Source organism: Leucoraja erinacea, chromosome 1 (assembly GCF_028641065.1).
Source record: "Leucoraja erinacea ecotype New England chromosome 1, Leri_hhj_1, whole genome shotgun sequence".
NCBI classification, from domain to species: domain Eukaryota; kingdom Metazoa; phylum Chordata; class Chondrichthyes; order Rajiformes; family Rajidae; genus Leucoraja; species Leucoraja erinaceus.
Genome location: NC_073377.1, coordinates 26491589 through 26512321, shown reverse-complemented (window position 1 = coordinate 26512321; position 20733 = coordinate 26491589). Strand labels below are relative to the sequence as shown.

General features: G+C 46.5%; 1 protein-coding gene across 1 annotated transcript in view; it reads left to right on the top strand.

Moving 5' to 3' along the window:
- LOC129693306 (A disintegrin and metalloproteinase with thrombospondin motifs 12-like) overlaps positions 1 to 20733 on the top strand; it is a 548000-nt gene that overhangs the window by 456876 nt on the left and 70391 nt on the right. The window contains exons 21-24 of the mRNA XM_055632162.1: positions 10313 to 10476; positions 13210 to 13411; positions 13510 to 13656; positions 19460 to 19728. Coding sequence (XP_055488137.1) covers positions 10313 to 10476; positions 13210 to 13411; positions 13510 to 13656; positions 19460 to 19728 — 782 coding nt within the window. The remainder of the gene's footprint in view (positions 1 to 10312; positions 10477 to 13209; positions 13412 to 13509; positions 13657 to 19459; positions 19729 to 20733) is intronic.

Below are 20733 nucleotides of genomic sequence, written 5' to 3'. Positions count from 1 at the left end.
AACAACATCGCGGAGCTGCGGGACTGTGGAGCGGCCAGCTGCGGGCGGCGGCGCCGAACTTTACACCGGGAGCCTGGGATCTCGCGACGAGATCGCCAGTTGTGGAGCTCCAACCGGCGCGGCCTTGTCGGCTTCGGAAGCCGCAGCCTCCAGTACGGAGGTGGCCGTTCCAGGGTTCCCATGCTGCTGTGAGGACTCTCCCGATGCCGGAGCACCACCACCCGGCGAGAACGGCCTGGAACATCGGGCCTCCGTAGAGGCAACTGTGGAGGCCTCAATAGGCCCGACTATGGGTGAACTGGGGTTGGGGACTGGACTTTGTGCCTTCCCTCATGGTGAGAGCCATTGTGGGGGGATGTTCTTTGTGTTTAAGACTCTCATTGGTGTTATGTCTGTATTCTTTTTTTGTGTGCTGCAAAATGGCAAAAAGCATTTCATTTCATTACACCTCGGTGTATGTGAATGTGACTAATAAAATACCTTTGATACCTTTGATACCTTTGAACTCAGGGCCATTTGAGTTTCCTGGACAGGACCTACAGTGAGGTGGTCATGCTGAAGATATGGGAAGAACCAAGGTGTGTGACGGAGAGAAAGGGTGAAAATCGTGGAGTGCAGAAGACCCAGGTGGCTGTGCCCAATGAAAACAGATACGCCCTCTTAGGAACTGTCTGGGGAGACGATGTTTCCAGCCCGAGTGGCGGACACGTCGATGGCTCCAATCCTAGAGATGGGACTCGACCGGCGAGACCGACGTCGGGCAGAGCCCTAGTGGTGGGTGATTCCATTGTCCGAGGAGTGGACAGGAGATTCTGTGGCGGCAGGCGAGATGCGAGGATGGTCTGTTGCCTCCTTGGTGTCAGGGTTCAGGATGTCACGAGCCGAATTCAGAACATTGAATTGAATTGAATTGAATTTCCTTTATTGTCATTCAGACCTTACGGTCTGAACGAAATTTTCGTGCCTGCAGTCATACATACAATGATACAATAATAACAACAATAAACACAAATTAACTTCCACCACAGTGAGTCCTCCAAACACCTCCTCACTGTGGTGGAGGCAAAAATCTTAGGGTTGCAGTCTCTCCCTCTGCTCCCTCTGCGCTGAGGCGATTCCCCACCGGGCGATGGTATAAACAGTCCCGCAGCTCACCGAACCCCGCGAACGGGCCGGTTCAAACACTGCGGCCCGGGGTGGTCGAAGCCGCCGCACCTCCAGTCCAGCACACGCAGCCGCCGGCCCGCGGCTGAACCCAGGACTCTGGACACCGCCGCCAGAACGTCGTCCCAGCCACCGGAGCACCGTCCCAGCCCCCGGACCGGATCGCCCTCACGTGAGTACCGTTCCACCCTCAGGCTGGGCCACTCCGACGGGAGTGCCGTTCCTCCCTCGGGCTGGGCCACTCCAGCGGGAGTGCCGTTCCTCCCTCGGGCTGGGCCACTCCAGCGGGAGTGCCGTTCCACCCTCAGGCTGGGCCACTCCGACGGGAGTGCCGTTCCTCCCTCGGGCTGGGCCACTCCGACGGGAGTGCCGTTCCTCCCTCGGGCTGGGTCACTCCGACGGGAGTGCCGTTCCACCCTCGGGCTGGGCCACTCCGACGGGAGAGTCCTCGAGAGAGAAGGTGAACAGCCGGCAGTAGTTGTGCACGTAGGCACAAACGACATTGGGAAAAAGAGGAAGGAGGTTCTCCAACATGACTTCAGAGAGTTGGGAAGAAGACTGAAATGCCGGACTTCTAGGGTTATCTCTGGATAGCTTCCAGTACCTCGTGCTAGTGAGGACAGGAACAGGGAGATAGAGGATCTGAATGTGTGGCTGAGGGGCTGGAGCAGGGAGCAAGGATTTAGATTCATAGACCACTGGGATCTCTTCTGGGGTAGGGGTGACCTGTACAAAAGGGACGGGTTACACTTTAACTAGAGGGGGACCGACACTGTGCATTTATGTAAATAAAGCATGGTGCATGGACTCCACCATCATCGAGAGTCACTGCTCAGCTAACCTAGAGTTCCACTTGGTTAGATTCAGACCGCTCTATCTGCCCAGAGAGTATACCTCCACTGTTGTGACTGCAGCCTATATTCCTCCTGATGCTAATGCGAAGCTTGCAATGAAAGATCTGCATACTGCCATTAGCAAACAACACTCACAACCCCGAGGCAGCCTTCATTGTTGCGGGTGACTTCAATCATTCCAACCTGAAGACTGCACTCCCCAAATTCCACCAACATGTCTCCTTCACCACCAGAGTAGACAAGACAAGACACTGGACATGGCTGAAGCTTACAAAGCCGTCTCCCTCCCCCACCTTGGAAAGTCTGATCACCTCTCATTGTTCCTGCTCCCTAATTACTCCCCACTCATCAGACGGGTTAAACCCACTGTGAGGACAGTTAAAGTCTGGTCAGCGGAGGCGGACTTCACACTTCAGCAGTGTTTTGGAAACACTGACTGGAAGGCGTTTACAGCCCAGGCCACCCTTGACTCCCACACGGACATTGATTCCTATACATCCTCTGTTCTGGACTTTATAAACTCCACCATCAACAGTGTCAACTCCCTCAAACGGGTGAGCATATTCCCGAATCAGAAGCCATGGATGAACAGCGAGGTCAGGCTACTGCTGAAAGCACGGGACATCGCTTTCAGGTCAGGCGATGCTCGAGCCTACAGTTCATCCAGGGCTAACCTGAAGAGGGGCATCAGGAAGGCCAAGCACTGCCATAAGCTCAGGATTGAGGAGCAATTCAACAACAACTCCGACCCCCGACGCATGTGGCAAGGCATCCAGGCCATCATGGACTATAGACCCACCAACACCACCCCCACATCCAGCAACACCTCCTTCCTTGAGGAGCTTAACCATTTCTATGGCCGCTTCGACAGGGACAATCTAGAGACAGCCATCAAGGCTGTGCTCCCTGCCGATCACCAGCCCCTCAAACTCACCCCCTACGACGTGTACGTGGCACTGAGTAGGATTCATGCACGTAAGGCTGCTGGCCCTGACGGCATCCCCGGGCGCGTCCTCAGGGCCTGTGCTGCGCAGCTGACAGACGTCTGGACTGACATCTTCAACCTGTCACTTGCCCAAGCAATTGACCCCACGTGCTTTAAAACCACCTCCTCGCGGCCTACCAGTGACCCCACGTGCTTTAAAACCACCTCCATCGTGCCACTCCGCCTCAACGACTTCCGCCCAGTTGCACTTACCCCCATCATCACCAAGTGCTTCGAGAGGCTGGTCCTGGCACACCTCAAAAGCTGCCTACCCCCCACACTGGACCCCTATCAGTTCGCCTACCGCAAGAACAGGAGTACGGAGGATGCCATCTCAACGGCTCTTCACTCCGCCCACTCCCACCTCGACAACAGAGACACTTACGTAAGAATGCTGTTCATCGATTACAGCTCAGCATTCAACACCATTATACCCTCTAAACTGATCACCAAACTCGGTAACCTGGGCATCGACCCCTCCCTCTGCAACTGGATACTGGACTTTCTAACCCACAGACCCCAGTCTGTTAGGTTAGACAAGCACACCTCTTCAACCCTCACCCTGAACACCAGCGTTTCACAGGGCTGGGTGCTGAGCCCCCTCCTCTACTCCCTCTTCACCTACGACTGCACACCTGTACATGGTACTAACACCAACATCAAGTATGCAGATGATACAACGGTGATTGGCCTCATCAGCAATAACGATGAGTCGGCCTATAGGGAGGAGGTCCAGCTCCTAGCAGCATGGTGCGCTGACAACAACCTGGCCCTTAACTCCAAGAAGACCGAGGAGCTCATTGTAGACTTCAGAAAGTCTAGGGGCGGCACGCACACCCACATCCACATTAATGGGACGGAGGTGGAACGTGTTTCCAGCTTCAGGTTCCTGGGGGTAAACATATCCGATGACCTCTCTTGGACCCACAATACCTCAACTCTGGTCAAGAAGGTTCACCAGTGTCTCTTCTTCCTGAGGAGACTGAAGAAGGTCCATCTGTCTCCTCAGATTCAGGTGAACTTCTACCGCTGCACCATCGAGAGCATCCTTACCAACTGTACCACAGTATGGTATGGCAACTGCTCTGTCTCCGACCTGAAAGCACTGCCGAGGGTGGTGAAAACTGCCCAACGCATCACCGGTTCCTCACTCCCCTCCATTGAGTCTGTCCAAAGCAAGCGTTGTCTGCGAAGGGCGCTCAGCATCACCAAGGACTGCTCTCACCCCACCCACAGACTGTTTACCCTCCTACCATCCGGGAGGTGCTGCAGGTCTCTCTGTTGCTGGCCCAGCAGGTCCAGGAACAGCTTCTTCCCTGTGGCTGTTACATTACTCAACACTGTACCTCGGTGATTGCCAGTCACCCCCCCCCCCCCCCCACCGGACACTCCTCCCACTGCATGCACGTAAATATATTTATTTATTGCGCATATTCTATGTCGCTCTTCGAGGGAGATGCTAACTGCATTTCGTTGTCTCTGTACTGTACACTGCACAATGGTAATAACGTTTGAATCTGAATCTGAATCTGATTCTGGCAGGTTTGTTAGGGCTACACGTATGAGTTTCAAATAAATAGTGGGGGGGAGGGATTGACAATTTGGTAGTGTAAAGATGGAGTTGAAGGGGAAGTGGCTGCAGGAAAAATTACAAAAGATTCTCGAATTAATGGGAAGGAAAGCTCGAGAATGAACCACAGAGCAAGGTCAGGGCCAATTGCGAGCGGTGCGAGGGGAGAAGTGAATACGGAGGTCAAAGTGCTGTATATGAATGAGCAAAGTATAAGGAATAAAGTGTATGAGCTTGAGGCTCAGTTAGAAACTGGCAAGTATGATTTTGTGGGAATTACGGAGACATGGTTGCAAGAGGGCCAGGGCTGGGAACTGAATGTTCAAGGGTATACCTCCTATCGAAAAGACAGACAAGTGGGCAGAGGGGGTGGGGTTGCCCTGTGGGTGAGGAATGAAATTCAGTCCCTTGCAAGGGGTGACATTGAAACAGTGGATGTGGAGTCAGTATGGATAGAACTAAGGAATTGTATGGGTAAAAATACCCTAATGGGACTAATCTACAGGCCCCCAAAAAGTAGCCTGGACATAGGGCACATGTTGAATCAGGAGTTAAAAATTGGCATGTAGTAAAAGTAATGCTGTGGTTGTTATGGGAGATTTCAACATGCAGGTAGACTTGGAAAATCAGGTTGGTACTGGACCCCAAGAAAGGGAGTTTGTAGAGTGCCTTTGTGATGGATTGCTAGAACTGTATTGGAGCCTACCAGGGAGAAGGCAATTTTGGATTTGGTGTTATGTAATGAACCGGATTTGATAAAGGACCTCGAGGTTAATGAGCCATTAGGAGTCAGTGACCATAACATGGTCAGGTTTAATCTACAATTCGAGAGGGAGAAGGGTAGATCGGAGGTGTCAGTGTTGCAGTTGAATAAAGGGGACTATGGGGCCATGAAACCAAAGTTGGACCCTTGAAGACTGAAAAAGGTGAATTTATTATTGGGAACAAGAAAATGGCAGATGAGTTGAACAGGTACTTTGGATCCGTCTTCACTAAGGAGGACACAAACAATCTTCCTGATTTAGTAGTGGCCAGAGGATCTGGGGTGACGGAGGAACTGAAGGAAATCCACATTAGGCATAAATGGTGTGGGATAGACTGAAGGCTGATAAATCCCCAGGGCCTGATGGTCTGCATCCCAGGGTAGTTAAGGAAGTGGTTCCAGAAATCGTGGATGCATTGGTGATAATTTTCCAATGTTCTATAGACTCAGGATCAATTCCTGTGGATTGGAGTGTAGCTAAAGTTATCCCACTTTTTAAGAAATGCGGGAGAGAGAAAACAGGGAATTATAGACCAGTTAGCCTGACATCGGTGGTGGGGAAGATGCTGGAGTCAATTATAAAAGATGAGATAGCCGAACATTTGGATAACATTTGGTTAACAGGATCGGTCCGAGTCAGCATGGATTTACGAAGGGGAAATCATGCTTGACTAATCTTCTGGAATTTTTTGAAGATGTAACTAGGAAAATGGACAAGGGAGAGCCAGTGGATGTAGTGTACCTGGACTTTCAGAAAGCATTTGATAAGGTTTCACATAGGAGATTAGTGGGCAAAATTAGGGCACATGGCATTGGGGGTAGAGTGCTGACATGAATAGAGAAGTGGTTGGCAGACAGGAAACAAATAGTATGGATTAACGGGTCCCTTTCAGAATGGCAGGCAGTAACTAGTGGGGTACCGCAAGGCTCGGTGTTGGGATCGCAGGTATTTACAATATACCTCATTGATTTGGATGAAGGGATTCAAAGTAACATTAGCAAATTTGCAGATGACACAAAGCTGGGAGGCAGTGTGAACTGTGAGGAGGATGCTATGAGAATGCAGGGTGACCTGGACAAGTTGGGGGAGTGGGCAGATGCATGGCAGATGAAGTTTAATGCAGATAAATGTGAGGTTATCCACTTTGGTAGCAAAAACAGGAAGGCAGATTACTATCTAAATGGCGTCAAGTTGGGTAAAGGAGAGGTACAGCGGGATCTGGGGGTCTTTTTACATCAGTCTATGAAAGTAAGCATGCAGGTACGGCAAGCAGTGAAGAAAGTTAATGCATGTTGGCCTTTATAACAAGAGGAATCGAACATAGGAGAAAAGAGGTCCTTCTGCAGTTGTACAGAGCCCTAGTGAGACCACACCTGGAGTATTGTGTGTAGTTTTGGTCCCCTAATTTGAGGAAGGACATTCTTGCTATTGAGGGAGTGCAGCGTAGGTTTACAAGGTTAATTCCCGGGATGGCGGGACTGTCATATGCTGAGAGAATGGAGCAGCTGGGCTTGTACACTCAGGAGTTTAGAAGGATGAGAGGGATTCTCATTGAAACATATAAGATTGTTAAGGGCTTGGACACGCTAGAGGCAGGAAACATGTTTCCCGATGTTGGGGAAGTCCAGAACCAGGGACACAGTTTAAGAATAAAGAGTAAGCCATTGTCCCCTAATTTGAGGAAGGACTCTGAATTTCCCTGAGGGGATCAATAAAGTATTTATTATTATTATATTTATTATTATTTAGAACGGAGACGAGGAAACACTATTTCTCGCAGAGAGTGGTGAGTCTGTGGAATTCTCTGCTTCAGATAGCGGTGTTGGCGGGTTCTCTGGATGCTTTCAGGAGAGAGCTAGATAGGGCACTTAAAAATAGCGGAGTCAGGGGATGTGGGGAGATGGCAGGAATGGGGTTGTCTATTGTCAACCAATATTAATTTCTACGTCAGTTATTAACTGACAATTAAAGAAGCAAAATTATGAAAATATTTTAATGTATATGAAAAACCAATGCTAAAAATAGTATATTTCAGTTTAGTTTCTTAGAATAAATCCCACAATTATTCTTCAAAGTTCATATGATAGGGAAGTCAGTGGCATGATGAAGGTCTCCATGATTATTTAACCTTCTTGCTCACTCAGTTATAGGCATATGTTGAAAATACCTACTGACAGCCATAGAACTACAGTAAGAATAAAGCTTTTAATAATTGGAGAAGCTGAATAATTAATCAAATTTACCAGAAGCAAAATGAACTATGAATATTGGAACTATGAAATGCATGAGCTAGAACTAATGATTCACTACATATTGAATCCAGCGTTGAGCTGTGTTGAGGCAATGTATGGTCAGAATGGATGTGGGAAGAGGCCACCGTGTCCTGATTCATTTTTTCCTCACCTCTCCCTGTTAGTGCAGCATCGTACTTGAAGACTGAATTGATGTATTCTGCAAAGCATTTACACAATGTGTGTTTGACAGGAGTCATGTGCATGCACAATACCAGGCACAAAACAACAGGCATTCTATTTTGAGCTCTTTCATGGGAAGAGGTTACCAGACAGACAGTGAAACGGGTTCAAGAATGGTTCAAATCCTTTGTGTAAGAAATACAGAAACAAGGAGTTGCAGATGTTGGTTTGCACAAAACGGTACAAAGTGCTTGAGTGACTCAGCAGGTCAGGCAGCATCTCTAGAGAACATCGATAGGTGACGTTTCGGGAGGGTGGTCTGAAGAATGGTCCTGATGCGAAATATCATCTATCCATGTTCTCCTTAGGATGGGGCGGAGAACATCAATTACATGCACTGGCAGTGCAGAAGCAGGTGCGGCATCTCTCTTGGTTGCTCAGAAGGTGTCATGAGCAGAGGCATGGATGTTGGACAGAGAGCATGAATAAAAAAAATGCTGGAAATAGCAGATCAGGCATCAATAATTAGATGAAAACAAATTGTCATTTCAGAATGATAAAAAAAAAGATTATACTATTCAAAATCCAAAATAAATAAACTTTTCGCCTAACGTTTCACCTATTTGTGATAAATGCCGAGCTCAAGAAGCTACCATAGCGCACTCATTTGTTTTTTGTATAAAAGAAAAATTTTGGACTGATATATTTGAAATCTTTACAAAATTATTCAAAATAAAACTGATACCAAAACCTGAATGGATTATCTTTGGAACAATGGAAGGTAGCCCTGAACTAAATGTGTTTCAAAAGAATCTATTTAATTATGGGCTAATAATGGGGAAAAAAGCTTATACTTAAATTCTGGAAGAACGCTCCTATACCAACAATAAATATGTGGATTTCAAATATGTTCGAAACATAACACCTGGAAGATATGAGACTCCTCCTTGCAGGCAAATCAGACCACTTCCAAAAGACGTGGTCTGCATTTATCGACTTACGACAAGAATAAGGTGCATCAGTACTTCAAAAAATAAATGGTGCCAGGATCTGGTAAAGGTGAAGGAAAAATATGAAGTTGGTATATCCCTTTTGCTCGGTTTTAATAATAGAGCTTTGGGGTTTTTTGTGTGGTTTTTTTCCTCCTTTCTTTTCTAGGGTCTTTTTCTTAATTCTTTTCTCTAACCAATGGGACTGTGTTTTTTTCTCATTGATCACTTTTTTACACAAACACAACTTTCTTTCTCTCACCTTTTCTACCTTCTTTATATCTTTTCTTAAAGATTAAAAAATGAAGGGGTACAATAAATGTAATAAGATATATCTGGATTGTACTATTGTAATTTACTGTACTAATAAATAAAAATATTCAAAAAATTAAAAAAAAACAGGCCACATTCGCTGCTGCATAAAAAAAAGATAAGAAACACAAGATGGAGTAGAGAATTTTGCCCCTTGATCCAGTTCCACCATTCAGCAAGATTACGATTCATTTTCCACTAACACAAAATCCTAATCTACCTCCTTATGCCTTGATTCCACTAATGTCTAGAAATCTATCATTCTATGTTTTAACGTCACTTTGCAGCGGACACAGAGTTGTCCGTTAAAGAACGAGGCGGACACAAAGTTTGTCCGAAAATACTGTCCTTTGTTGCTACGCTAATTCACCTCATTCACCAATCCTTTACGCGCGCGATTAACCCCTTAAATACTCCCCAGCGGCACCCGTGACCACACACGTGACCCCTACCTCTCGTCACCGGGACACGTGACCCCCCCTAGAGCTGAACGTTATGTATAGTGCGTGGCCCACCCCCCAGTGCCGCCACTTTATCCCCTCCCAGAACCGGACACCAAAACGGATGGGCAGCCGAACAAGGCAGCCGGACCTCGTACGTACGTCCCCACGCAATGGTTTATTTTATGGTAAGGGCGAACTAGGTGGGACCCTCGACAGCGAGGCTGGGCCACCTGGACTAGCTTGCTCAGGTCCAAATGAGCCAGCTTCAAACAAGCCACCAACACGGTCTCATGTCCAATTCAAAAGTCGTGGGCCTGTGCTGTAGCACCCGAAAAGGACCCTCGTAAGGGAGTTGCAAGAGCGACCTATGGGCATCGCGGCGGAGGAAGACATTCTGACAGTCCGCAAGAGCCGGTAGCATGTGAGATGGAGCAACACCATGCCGAGACATTGGGACAGGAGACAGGGCGCCGACCCTCTCCTGCAGTTGGACCAACATGGATGACGGCGACTCCTGGGGGCCGCCAGCGGTTGGGATAAACTCGCCGGGCACGGTTAGAGGAATGCCGTAAACCAACTCGGACGATGAAGTCTGCAAGTCCTCCTTTGGGGCGGTGCAGATCCCCAGCAGGTCCCCACGGCAACTCGTCCATCAAACTGGAACCGGTGAGGCGAGGCTTCAAAGCATCCTTAAGCTGGCGGTGGAAACGTTCCACCAATCCATTCGACTGGTGATAGGCCGTTGAGTGGTGGAGCTGAGCCCCCAACAGGTGAGCCATTGCTGACCACAGCTCTGACGTGAATTGGGCACCCCCAGCGGTACCCCGAAATTAGCAACCCAATAGCCACCAGGGCACGCAGGCAGGACAGGGTTGAGGTATCGACAAGCGGGATGGCCTTCGGCCACCAGGTGAAACGGTCCACCACCGTAAGCAAGTGTGAAATTTCGCGGGACGGAGACAGCAGCCCCACGATATTCTCGTGAACATGGTCGAAACGTCGGCGAGGCACCGCAAAGTCTTGAACTGTGGCCTCGACGTGTCGCTGAACCTTTGATATTTGACAGGGAATCCACGTCCGGGCTCAATGACCGACCTGCTTCCACAATCTGTGCCAAATGAATCTTGCAGCCACCAATGCCACCATCAGTGGATGGATGGGTGGGCCAAGCCATGAATGGCGTTGAAAACTCGATGACGCCAGGCCACCGGAACAATAGGCCGTGGCTGCTCTGTAGAGATGTCACACAGGACTGTGATGCCGGTGGAACCTAAAGGCATGTCCTCAAGCACCAGTCCTGTGATGGGAGTTCGGTATGCCCCCATCGCCTCGTCCGCTAGCTGTGCCGCTGCCAAAGCGGAGTAATCGATTCCCGGGGACACCTCAAGAATGGCCATAACAGCCGGGCGGGACAAGGTTTCCGTGACCAGGTTATTGCTCCCGGCGATGTGGTGAACTCGGAGATAGTGGTGAGGCGGCGCTGTTGCTGAGCGGACCAAGGGTCGGCCACCTTGGCGAAGGCGAAAGTGAAGGGCTTATGGTCAGTAAACGCAATGAAGTCCTGGCCCTCCAGGAAATAATGGAAATGCCTCACTGCCAAGTATAAAGCGAGCAGTTCCCGGTCGAACGTGGTGTATTTATGCTCTGCCGGGTTGCGTTGGCAGCTGAAAAAGGTGAGAGGCCGCCAGTGATGTTTACAAACTGTTCCAATACACCACCAACCGCAGAGTCCGAGTCATCCACAGTTAGAGCTGTAGGGGCGTAGACCCACAGATGTACCAGCATCGTCGCCCGAGCCAATCTCTCTTTCACCCCCTCGAAGGCCGCCATGGCGACATCGGTCCACTGGACATCCCGCCGCTTGCCCGACAACAGGTAAAATAGAGGCCGCAGTATTCTCGCCGCCGCCAGCACAAATCGGTGGTAGAATTGTAATGCCGATGAATTCCTGCAGGCCCCGCACTGTGGAAGGCCATGGAAAGATGCCTGGTAGAGGAATCGCATTGTGCTGCGTCACATGATAGCCCAAGAAGTCGATGGCCCGAAGGTCGAACTGGCATTTATCCGGGTTTAATACCAACCCGAACTCACTTTGGCGCTCGCACAACAACCGGAGGTGGGCGCAGTGTTCCTGCCATGAACGACTCGCCGTCAGGATGTCGTCCAGATAAATGGAAACAAAACCCCTGCCCCACAGTGTCCATCAGGCGTTGGAATGCCTGTACAGCATTCGTAAGGCCGAAGGGCATACGCACAAAGAGCCCAAAAGGGGTGATCCCCGTGTGGCTGGAGGATGTGCCCAAAACGGCTATTGTTACCCCCACCCCGCCACCCCCCATCACGTCAAGGGCACCAAATGTAGTGGATGCGGATTTGTCCGTTAAAGTACAGACAAATATCAAAGATATGGTGCGGACCCCATACATCCGTATGGGGCTGCCATTCGCAGCAGTCAACTAGTGCCCCCGCTTACCAGCACACATGTCCATCCCAGATGGGGGCACCACGGTGACCACAGCCCCCGTATCGACCAAAAATATTCGGCCCGAACGCCAGTCCCAGGTGTAAAGGCGATGAATCTTCCCGGCTGCTGCGGTGATTACCAGCGGCCGGCCCCAGCATTTCCCGGATATGCACAGGGCGGGTGGCATTGGCAGGCCACCGAGCCCCAATGCTGGTGGTAAAGGCACCACTCCCCTTTAAGGGCTTCACCTTTAAGGGCAGGCTCCATGTGCTTTGCTGAGCCCCTGGTGGGCGTGGCTTTAGGCCTCTGCGCCTTCCTGGGGATTATGGACACCTGATCCAGCGCGCCCATGTCATGCCGCCTGGCCAACCACAGCTCATCGGAACACTCCACTAGAGCCCATGGGTTTTCAAAACTTACCCCTGCGAGGAGCGGGCAGATGTCGTCTGGAAGCTGTTGCGGGTAGGCATATTCAAACAGCATGCACTGGTGGTGGCCGTCCATGAGCGAGTGCATCTCGCTCATTAGGGCCGATGAATTCCGGTCGCCGAGCCCGCTCATGTTGTAAATGCGGGCCGCTCGCTCCATCCAACTAGGCCGAAGGTATGGAGCAGCAGCGCCTTATTTATTGGCTGCCAGTGGATCCTGCAGGAAGGGAATTATTTGCCCGGCCGTTTCCTGTTCGAGCGCGGTGACCACGTAATAGTAGCGGGCCTCATCGTTGGTTACCCCGCGAACGTAGAATTGTGACTCAGCCTGCGGGAACCATGCCTGCGGCTGGGCGGTCCAGAAGGTCGGCAGCTTCAGGGCGAGTTGGGCCTGGTCATCGTCAATGGCGGCGGCGGTGGGTTGGGCACTGGCGGGGCGCATTCTTTCTTCAAGAATATCTATTCTGGACGTAGGGGTCAACAAATGTAGCGGACACGGAGTTGTCCATTAAAGAACGAGGCAGACACCAAGTTTGTCTGAAAATACTGTATTTTATTGCTACGCTAATTCTCCTCACTCACCAACACTTTGCGTGCGCGATTAATACCTTAAATACTCCCCAGGGCCACCCATGACCACACCGTGGTCCCTACTCTCGTCACCGGGACACGTGACTCCCCCAAGAGCTGAAGGTTATATATAATGCGTGGCCCACCACACGGTGCCGCCACAACATAGCATTTTATATTTAAGTCGATTCTCTGCTGAAATAAGGCAAGTCTAAATATGTTTTTGTCTTCCTGATGCATGAACTGTTTTAGTTACTGTTCTTTGCTTGGTGCATTGCAGTGTTCAGAAAACTGTGGAGGTGGTATTAAAATCCGTGATATACAGTGTATGGATACTCGAGACAAAAGACCGCTGCGACCTTTCCACTGCCAGTTACTAGGAGCCAAACCAACCACAAATCTTCACTGTAATCCAAAGCCCTGCAGTGAATGGAATATTTCTCTGTGGAGTAAGGTGACTGAGTCAGTTCCTCGATTCGGACCAAGTTATGGGAAAGGGGTTTTGAATTTGTTAAAATTAATGTCATTTGTCTTACATGCATTTTCCTCCAGTGTTCAAAAACATGTGGCATTGGAATACAAGAACGGTCAGTTTACTGTGTGGAACACCAGCAGTGCAATCCTAAAGTAGAGCCTCAAGCCACCAGACCCTGCAATAATCAACCGTGCACCGAGTGGGTGACTGGAACTTGGAGTGAGGTGGGTGAAACACTCAGATCTGGGACTTCAATTTCTGTTGAAAATTTAGGCCGACATAATTAATTGCACATCGGAATTGAATTAAATATGAAATCTCTGCTTAGTTAAAATTGTTTTTATAGTACACACAATTTTTCCACCTTTATTTGGAATATTAAAGCGCTGTGGTCTTGCAGAATCAGGATAAAATTATATTAAAAATAATGTCAATAGGCGTGATACACACTTAAAGCAATTCAAGATATATGAGAGAGATCTGAAGAAGGGTTTCTCCAGCATTTTGTGTCTGTCTTCAAGATATATGAGATATTAGACTAAGTGGGACCCGTTGGGTCCCAGCTTCACACGGGAGGGCTGGTCCCCCAATGCAGTATTCCACCTCTGCACCAATTCCAATATTGCTGGCCAGTGCGGGGGGGCTTTCTGGAGCGCTAGTGTGTTGATGTAATGTGTGTTGTGGGTCAAAGGGACTGGTTTTCAGCGGGCTAGTATGGACATTGAGGGCTGAATGGATTCTTGGGCTGGCAGCTCAGTCACTCAAGCCGGGCACATCAGTCACTCTGGCCGGGCAGCTCAGTCACTCTGGCCGGGCAGCTCAGTCACTCTGGCCAGGCAGCTCAGTCACTCAGTCTGTTGTGCGCTGAAGGGACTGTTTTCCAGGGGGCTAGTATGGACATTGTGGACTGAATGGATTTTTGGACTTTCAGTTCAGTGAGTCATGGCAGGTGGGCTGGCAGTTCACTAAGTCATGGGTGGTGGGCTGGCACGTTAGTCATTTACAGCTGGTGGGCTGGCATTTCACTTACTCATGGCTGGTGGGCTGGCAGTCCAGTCACTCATGGCTGGTGGTGGCAGTTCACTCCGTCACCCATCCTCCCTTCACACCCCACTCTGCCCCATGCCAATCCCCTCCCCCACACACATTCAGTCCATCTCCCCTCAAGCTCCCCCCCATGCAATCTTAGTGGCTCTCCGACAGTGCAACCATTCCTGCCTATTAGGTTACTATTGTGATGAAGAGCACGCAGGCATGGCAAGTGGAAAAAAGATTTATTAAAGTTTAAAATGTGAATAACTTAAAATATAACAACAATTTAAATGTTAAAGATGAGATTTATTAAGTTATTTTCTGTTGTGTCTCTTGCTGTGTTCTGCTGCTCACTGCCTCTTGATAACACAAGAGATTTTTGATATAAAAAAAAGACAATTTTAATATAGAGAGTGGTCAAATTTTAACAAAGAAAATCTGAGAATTTACCTCAAAAGTCATGGAGTGCAGGCCGCATGTCCAACCTCACAGCACTCCAAGGAGAGTGCGAGCCGCAAGTACAACCCCACAGCACACCAAGCAGAGTGTAGGCAGCAAGTCCAACCTCACAGCACTCCAAGCCAATTTCACAGCATTTCAAGCAGAGTGCACACACACACACACACACACAAAGACACTCACACACATGCAGCCAGACACACACACAAAGACACACTCACACAGAAATACACACAAACACAAAGACACATACACACACACAGTCACAAACACGTACACACACTCGCACAGCCACACACACACTCACAGATACTCAGACACTCACACAGACACACAGACAGACACACATACAGACACACATACAGACACAGAGACACAGTCAAACACTCACACACATACACAGACACTCACACATACTCACACACTCATCCACAGACACTTACACAGACACACACTCACACATACGCACGCACAGACAGACGACGCGCACACACACATTTTAGAAGCAATAGAGACCCTTTTTGCAACCATTTTAGAACCAATAGAGACACTTTTTGCAAGCATTTTAAAACCAATAGACACTTTTTGCAAGCATTTTAGAATCGAAGGAGATACATTTTGCAAACATTTTTGAACGAATAGACACTTTTTGCATGCATTTTAGAACCAAAAGAGACACTTTTTGCAAACATTTTAGAACCAATAGACACTTTTTGCAATCATTTTAGAACCAATAGACATTTTTTGCAAGCATTTTAGAACCAATAGACATTTTTTTGCAAGCATTTTAGAACCAATAGACATTTTTTGTAAGCATTTTAGAACCAACCAATGGAGAAACTCAGCGGGTGCAGCATCTATGGAGCGAAGGAAATAGGAAACGTTTCGGGCCGAAACCCTTCTTCAGACTGATCGGGGGCGGGGGGTGGGCGGGGACAAGAAAGGAAAAAGGAGGAGGAGCCCGAAGGCTGGGGGATGGGAGGAGACAGCAGGGGAGCTGAGGAAGGGGAGGAGACAGCAAGGACTAACAAAATTGGGGAGTTCGATGTTCATGTCCCCGGGATGCAGACTCCCCAAACAATGAGGTGCTGTTCCTCCAAGGCGGTGCTGCTCGCTGTTGGCCATGGGGGACCCAGGACAGAGAGGTGCACGTGGGCCCATAGTTAGTGCTGAGCCACCGGGAGGTCAGCTTGGTTATTGCGGACCGAGCGGAGGAGGTGTTCTATTTTTTGGAGTTAGAGTTCGGGGATAGGGCCACGGTGTGCCTCGAACAAGGATTGTCCGACGTACACTACAAAGAGGCAGGCATAGCTGGGGCCCATGCACGTGCCCATAGCTACGCCTTGGATTTGGAGGAAATGGTAGGAGTAAAAGGAAAAGTTGTTGAGGGTAAGGACCAGCACTGCTGGATGGAAGAGAGTTTTGATAGACGGGGATTGGTTGGTATTTTTGAACAAGGAAGGTCGGGTAGATACAAATTTGTTTAACAAAAATTTAAACTGAATGCAAACTGAATTGCCTTGCTATCCATTAGGTGCTTTAATATTACTAAAATTACCTAATTATTAAGGGACAATTAGTGACCTATTATGTCCAGTATCTTGATTCAGTGTTAATAGAGGATAATCTCAGGATGTGAATTAAAATCAATTTGCAAAAGGCCCACTGAGGTAATCTCAAATAGCTTTAATTTCACTTTCTGCACAATTCGACTGGGAACATAAATAGAGAAAATATATTTCTAAACATGACAAATATTTTGCCCACATCTGGTGATTAGCAATGATTTTACATAATGAGAAAACAGAATGGGTAGTTTACACAGCCACAGGCACTTTCCCTGGAGCTGTAACACCATGTTCAGTACTCTGTTTATTTTCTCTTTTGAACTACTTTTTGTACTGATGTATTATCTGATTTACCTGGATAGCATGCAAAATAACCTTTTTCACTGAATCTCGGTAAACGGAACACTAATAAACCAATACCAATTCCAATGAAATGCCATTGATTAAAATGATGGAATGAAACTTTAAAAGTTCACAGTTAAACAGCAAGAAGCTGGAAAATAAAAACAGCTTGAGACTATCAATATTTAAGTCAGTTGACTTTACATCCCGTAAGTTATCAGCATCTTGTGGCAACAGACACAGAATAACTTCCTTTGTCTACCAGTTTAGTACTGGTACATTCCTTTAATCTTCACCATTTCATAAGGTCATATGATCATGTGATAAAGCAGAATTAGGCCATTTGGCCCATCAAACCCAATCTGCCATTCAATCATGGCTGACCTATCTCTCCCTCCTAACCCCATTCTCCTGCCTTCTCCCCATAACCTCTGACAACTGTACTAATCTAGACCCTATCTATCTCTGCCTTAAAAATATCCATTGATCCATCCACAGTCTTCTGTTGCAAAGAACGCCACAGATTCACCATCCTCTGACTAAAGATATTCCTAGGTAGACAAAAATGCTGGAGAAACTCAGCGGGTGAGGCAGCATCTATGGAGCGAAGGAATAGGTGATGTTTCAGGTCGAGACCCTTCATCATTCTGAAGTATGTCTCGACCCAAAACTTCACCTAATCCTTCGCTTCATAGATGCTGCCTCACCCGCTGAGTTTCTCCAGCATTTTTGCCTACCTTTGATTTTTCCAGCATCTGCAGTTCTTTCTTAAAGAAATTCCTCCTCATCTCCTTCTTAAATGAACATCTTTTAATTATGAGGCTATGATCTCTAGTCTTAGACTCTCCCATTAGTACAAACATCCTCTCCACATCCACTCTATGCAAGCTTTTCACTATTTGCACTATTATCACTATTAAGTTCCAATGAGGTCCCCCCGCATCAAAATCCTTTTACTATTTAGTAAGTTCCAATGTCCCCACTCACTATTTCCTGCAAAAGGAAGCAAAACATTACTGAAAATTCTATTATAATTTATTTAATCAAGCTTTCTGCAATCATGTTGATTTTGACTGTGCATGTCATTTGAACATTACCTTGGTGTTCAATTTACCAGAAACAGTCAAATTAAATCATTTTTAAACAGGAAAAGATTAACCTACTGTAAATCAAATTAAATTAAATCTACTAGTCCAGGGCTACGTCAATCAAACACAATCCAATCAAATCAAATGCACGTCTAATGAATTACAGATCTAATAAAATAAAATCCAATCCGATTCTTCGGAGCAGACTAAACACTGCCAATCCAATCAGTTAATTCTTTGTAAATAAGGTATATGAAAACATAGCTTGCTGCAATGCATGACTGCTTACATTTCACATGTACATTTCCAAAGACCTGCAATATCATTATAATACCACCACTAAATGGTTGTAAAATGTGTGGCTTTCTTAAATAAATTCACATTCAGTTTATGCTGAGTCTTTAGAATTTGTACATTTGCAGGTCCTAGATTTTAAATTCAAGCCTTAGTCTACTTTTGAATTAAACTGTATGATATTCTCTTCTATTGTTGTTGTTGTTATTGCAGGCTCATGCTTTATGTGCCTTTGATTTGCAGAGAAATAGGTAACATTGGTGGAAATAATCTAATTATCAAAAAACATGAAAAAAAAACCATCTCAGGTGATAAAAAGACACAGTAAATTATATAATTTGTCTTTCAGTGGCAAAATCTGAACATCTATATATACTCCTTCAGCCATGGACAATAAAAACAAAATGTTACTTGTTGACAACAATAGGCTGGCAATGCTCACTAACATAACATGAACATATATGAACCTAAGGTTTCATGTCATTGGAATGTGCCCAGTGGCAACTGCCCCACAATGGGACATCTTGGTTGGTATGGGCAAGTTGATCCAAAGGGCATGTTTCCATGCTGTATGACTCTATCACTCTATGACAAGAAACAGAATCTTCGGGAACAGAGGAACCATGGGGATTTGTCATAAAATGACAATACTCTTTCGCAGTCTTAATGGTTACACTTGCTATCCATGTTTGGATTCCTATATGGTTGATACAAAGAACATTCGAAGGGTAAACATTTTAATGCTTGGAAAGTTGTTTTGAGGATTTTTGGATCAGAAACATCTATTGTTTTAATGAAGTAAAAACAACATACTCAGGCAGCAACTGTGGAGAGAGATGCAAACTCATTTAAATTTGATCAACTCTCTTCATAAAAACTTTTCTGTATCATCCAATACCTTGTACTTGGTTAAACTTACTTTTCAATGTAATTAACCTGAATCTTTCTTCATTATTTTATTTTCCTCGTTTTCTCTTTCCTTACTTCTCTTTATTTAAAAAGGTATCCATCATTAACATTTCACATCTCTGCTAAGAAGACATTGAGCAGAAACAGTAACTTGCATTTTCGTTGCTGAGTTCTGTTTCAGATCCTGCTCCAGATTTCAGCAACTGCTGTCCTTTGTATCACCAGTTCCTGTTTTTATTACTTGTTATGAGTGTACTCCTTTCACTCATTTACATGAATGAAGAGAGGTCTTTTTGGTATTATTTATATTAATAGATCTTTGCTTCACACTGTAGTGTTCTGCATCTTGCGGAGGAGGTTCTCAGCACCGGATGGTGAAATGCATGAACACGGACACTAATAAAACAGAGGAAGACAGCAGATTGTGTGAGCTTGAGCCAAGCCCTAGTGTGACACAGTTGTGCAACCTTCAAAAGTGCACTAACAGCAAGGGTAAGCAAATGTTTCAATCAGTGCAAGAAATAATGTCGGTTGAGTGTTTTGTGTTGTGGCTGGTGGAAAATCAAAATTGTGAAGAAAGTTTATCAAAAATAAGACACAAAGTGTTGGAGTGACTCAGTGGGTCAATCAGCATCTCTGAAGAACATAGATCGGCGATGTTTCCGCTCGGTAGTCTTCTTCAGACCGATCGCCTTACAAAGTAATCGTAAACCTATGCAAGGACCAGTGAAAAGGAACAAACACACATGAAGCAACGTGCTCTTAACATTTTAGTTGACCATTGAATTGCTGTGGCAAGCTACATATGGGTGACAAGCTATGGGAGAGGAATATGTGAAGGTTCATTGTTTGATATGTGACTCGAGCAAATAGCCTCAATGAGGCAATGTTGAAAGGAACTTATCCCACTTTTCAACATTAATTGGGTGTGTCAGCAAACGTCATTAAATCATGATCAGCTGAAAGTTACCGAATCTACTTCACCATTCAATCATGGCTGATCTATCTTTTCCTCGCAACCCCCATTCTCCTGCCTTCTCTTTGTAACCTTCAACACCCTTACTAATCTGGAACCTGCCAATCTCCACTTTAAAAATGCCCAAAGACAGGCTCCACATCCATCTATGGCAATGAATTCCACAGATTCGCCACCCTCTGACTAAAGAAATTCCTCCTCATCTCTTTTCTAATACTTTAGTTCTTATACTTAGGTCATACAATTTTTGCTTATTCGGCAACCTTTGGACATTGGTCAATGTAAGTTAGCGTCACAGTAAAAAAAATCAAATTTTTTTGTAATGTATAATGACTGCATTGTATAAAATGCCTACGTGTTATTCTTGTACCTATGGGATTCTGCAAAATATTATTCAATTTTGAATTGTTTTAGCCATATTGGTATTGTCCAGGTCAATCGAATGGTGGTCTGCATTCCTATCACAACTTTAGTTAGAAATCATGGAGAAAGTAACAACCATGGCTTGTTCTCTAGTCAATGCTCGTTGATGTTTTGCTTTAGATTTCCGCTGCTTAACCAGGAAATAAATTTGAAAGGACATTGGGAAAAAAAAAAATCAAAGAAAGATAAAAAACAGGGACTAATTAGTGA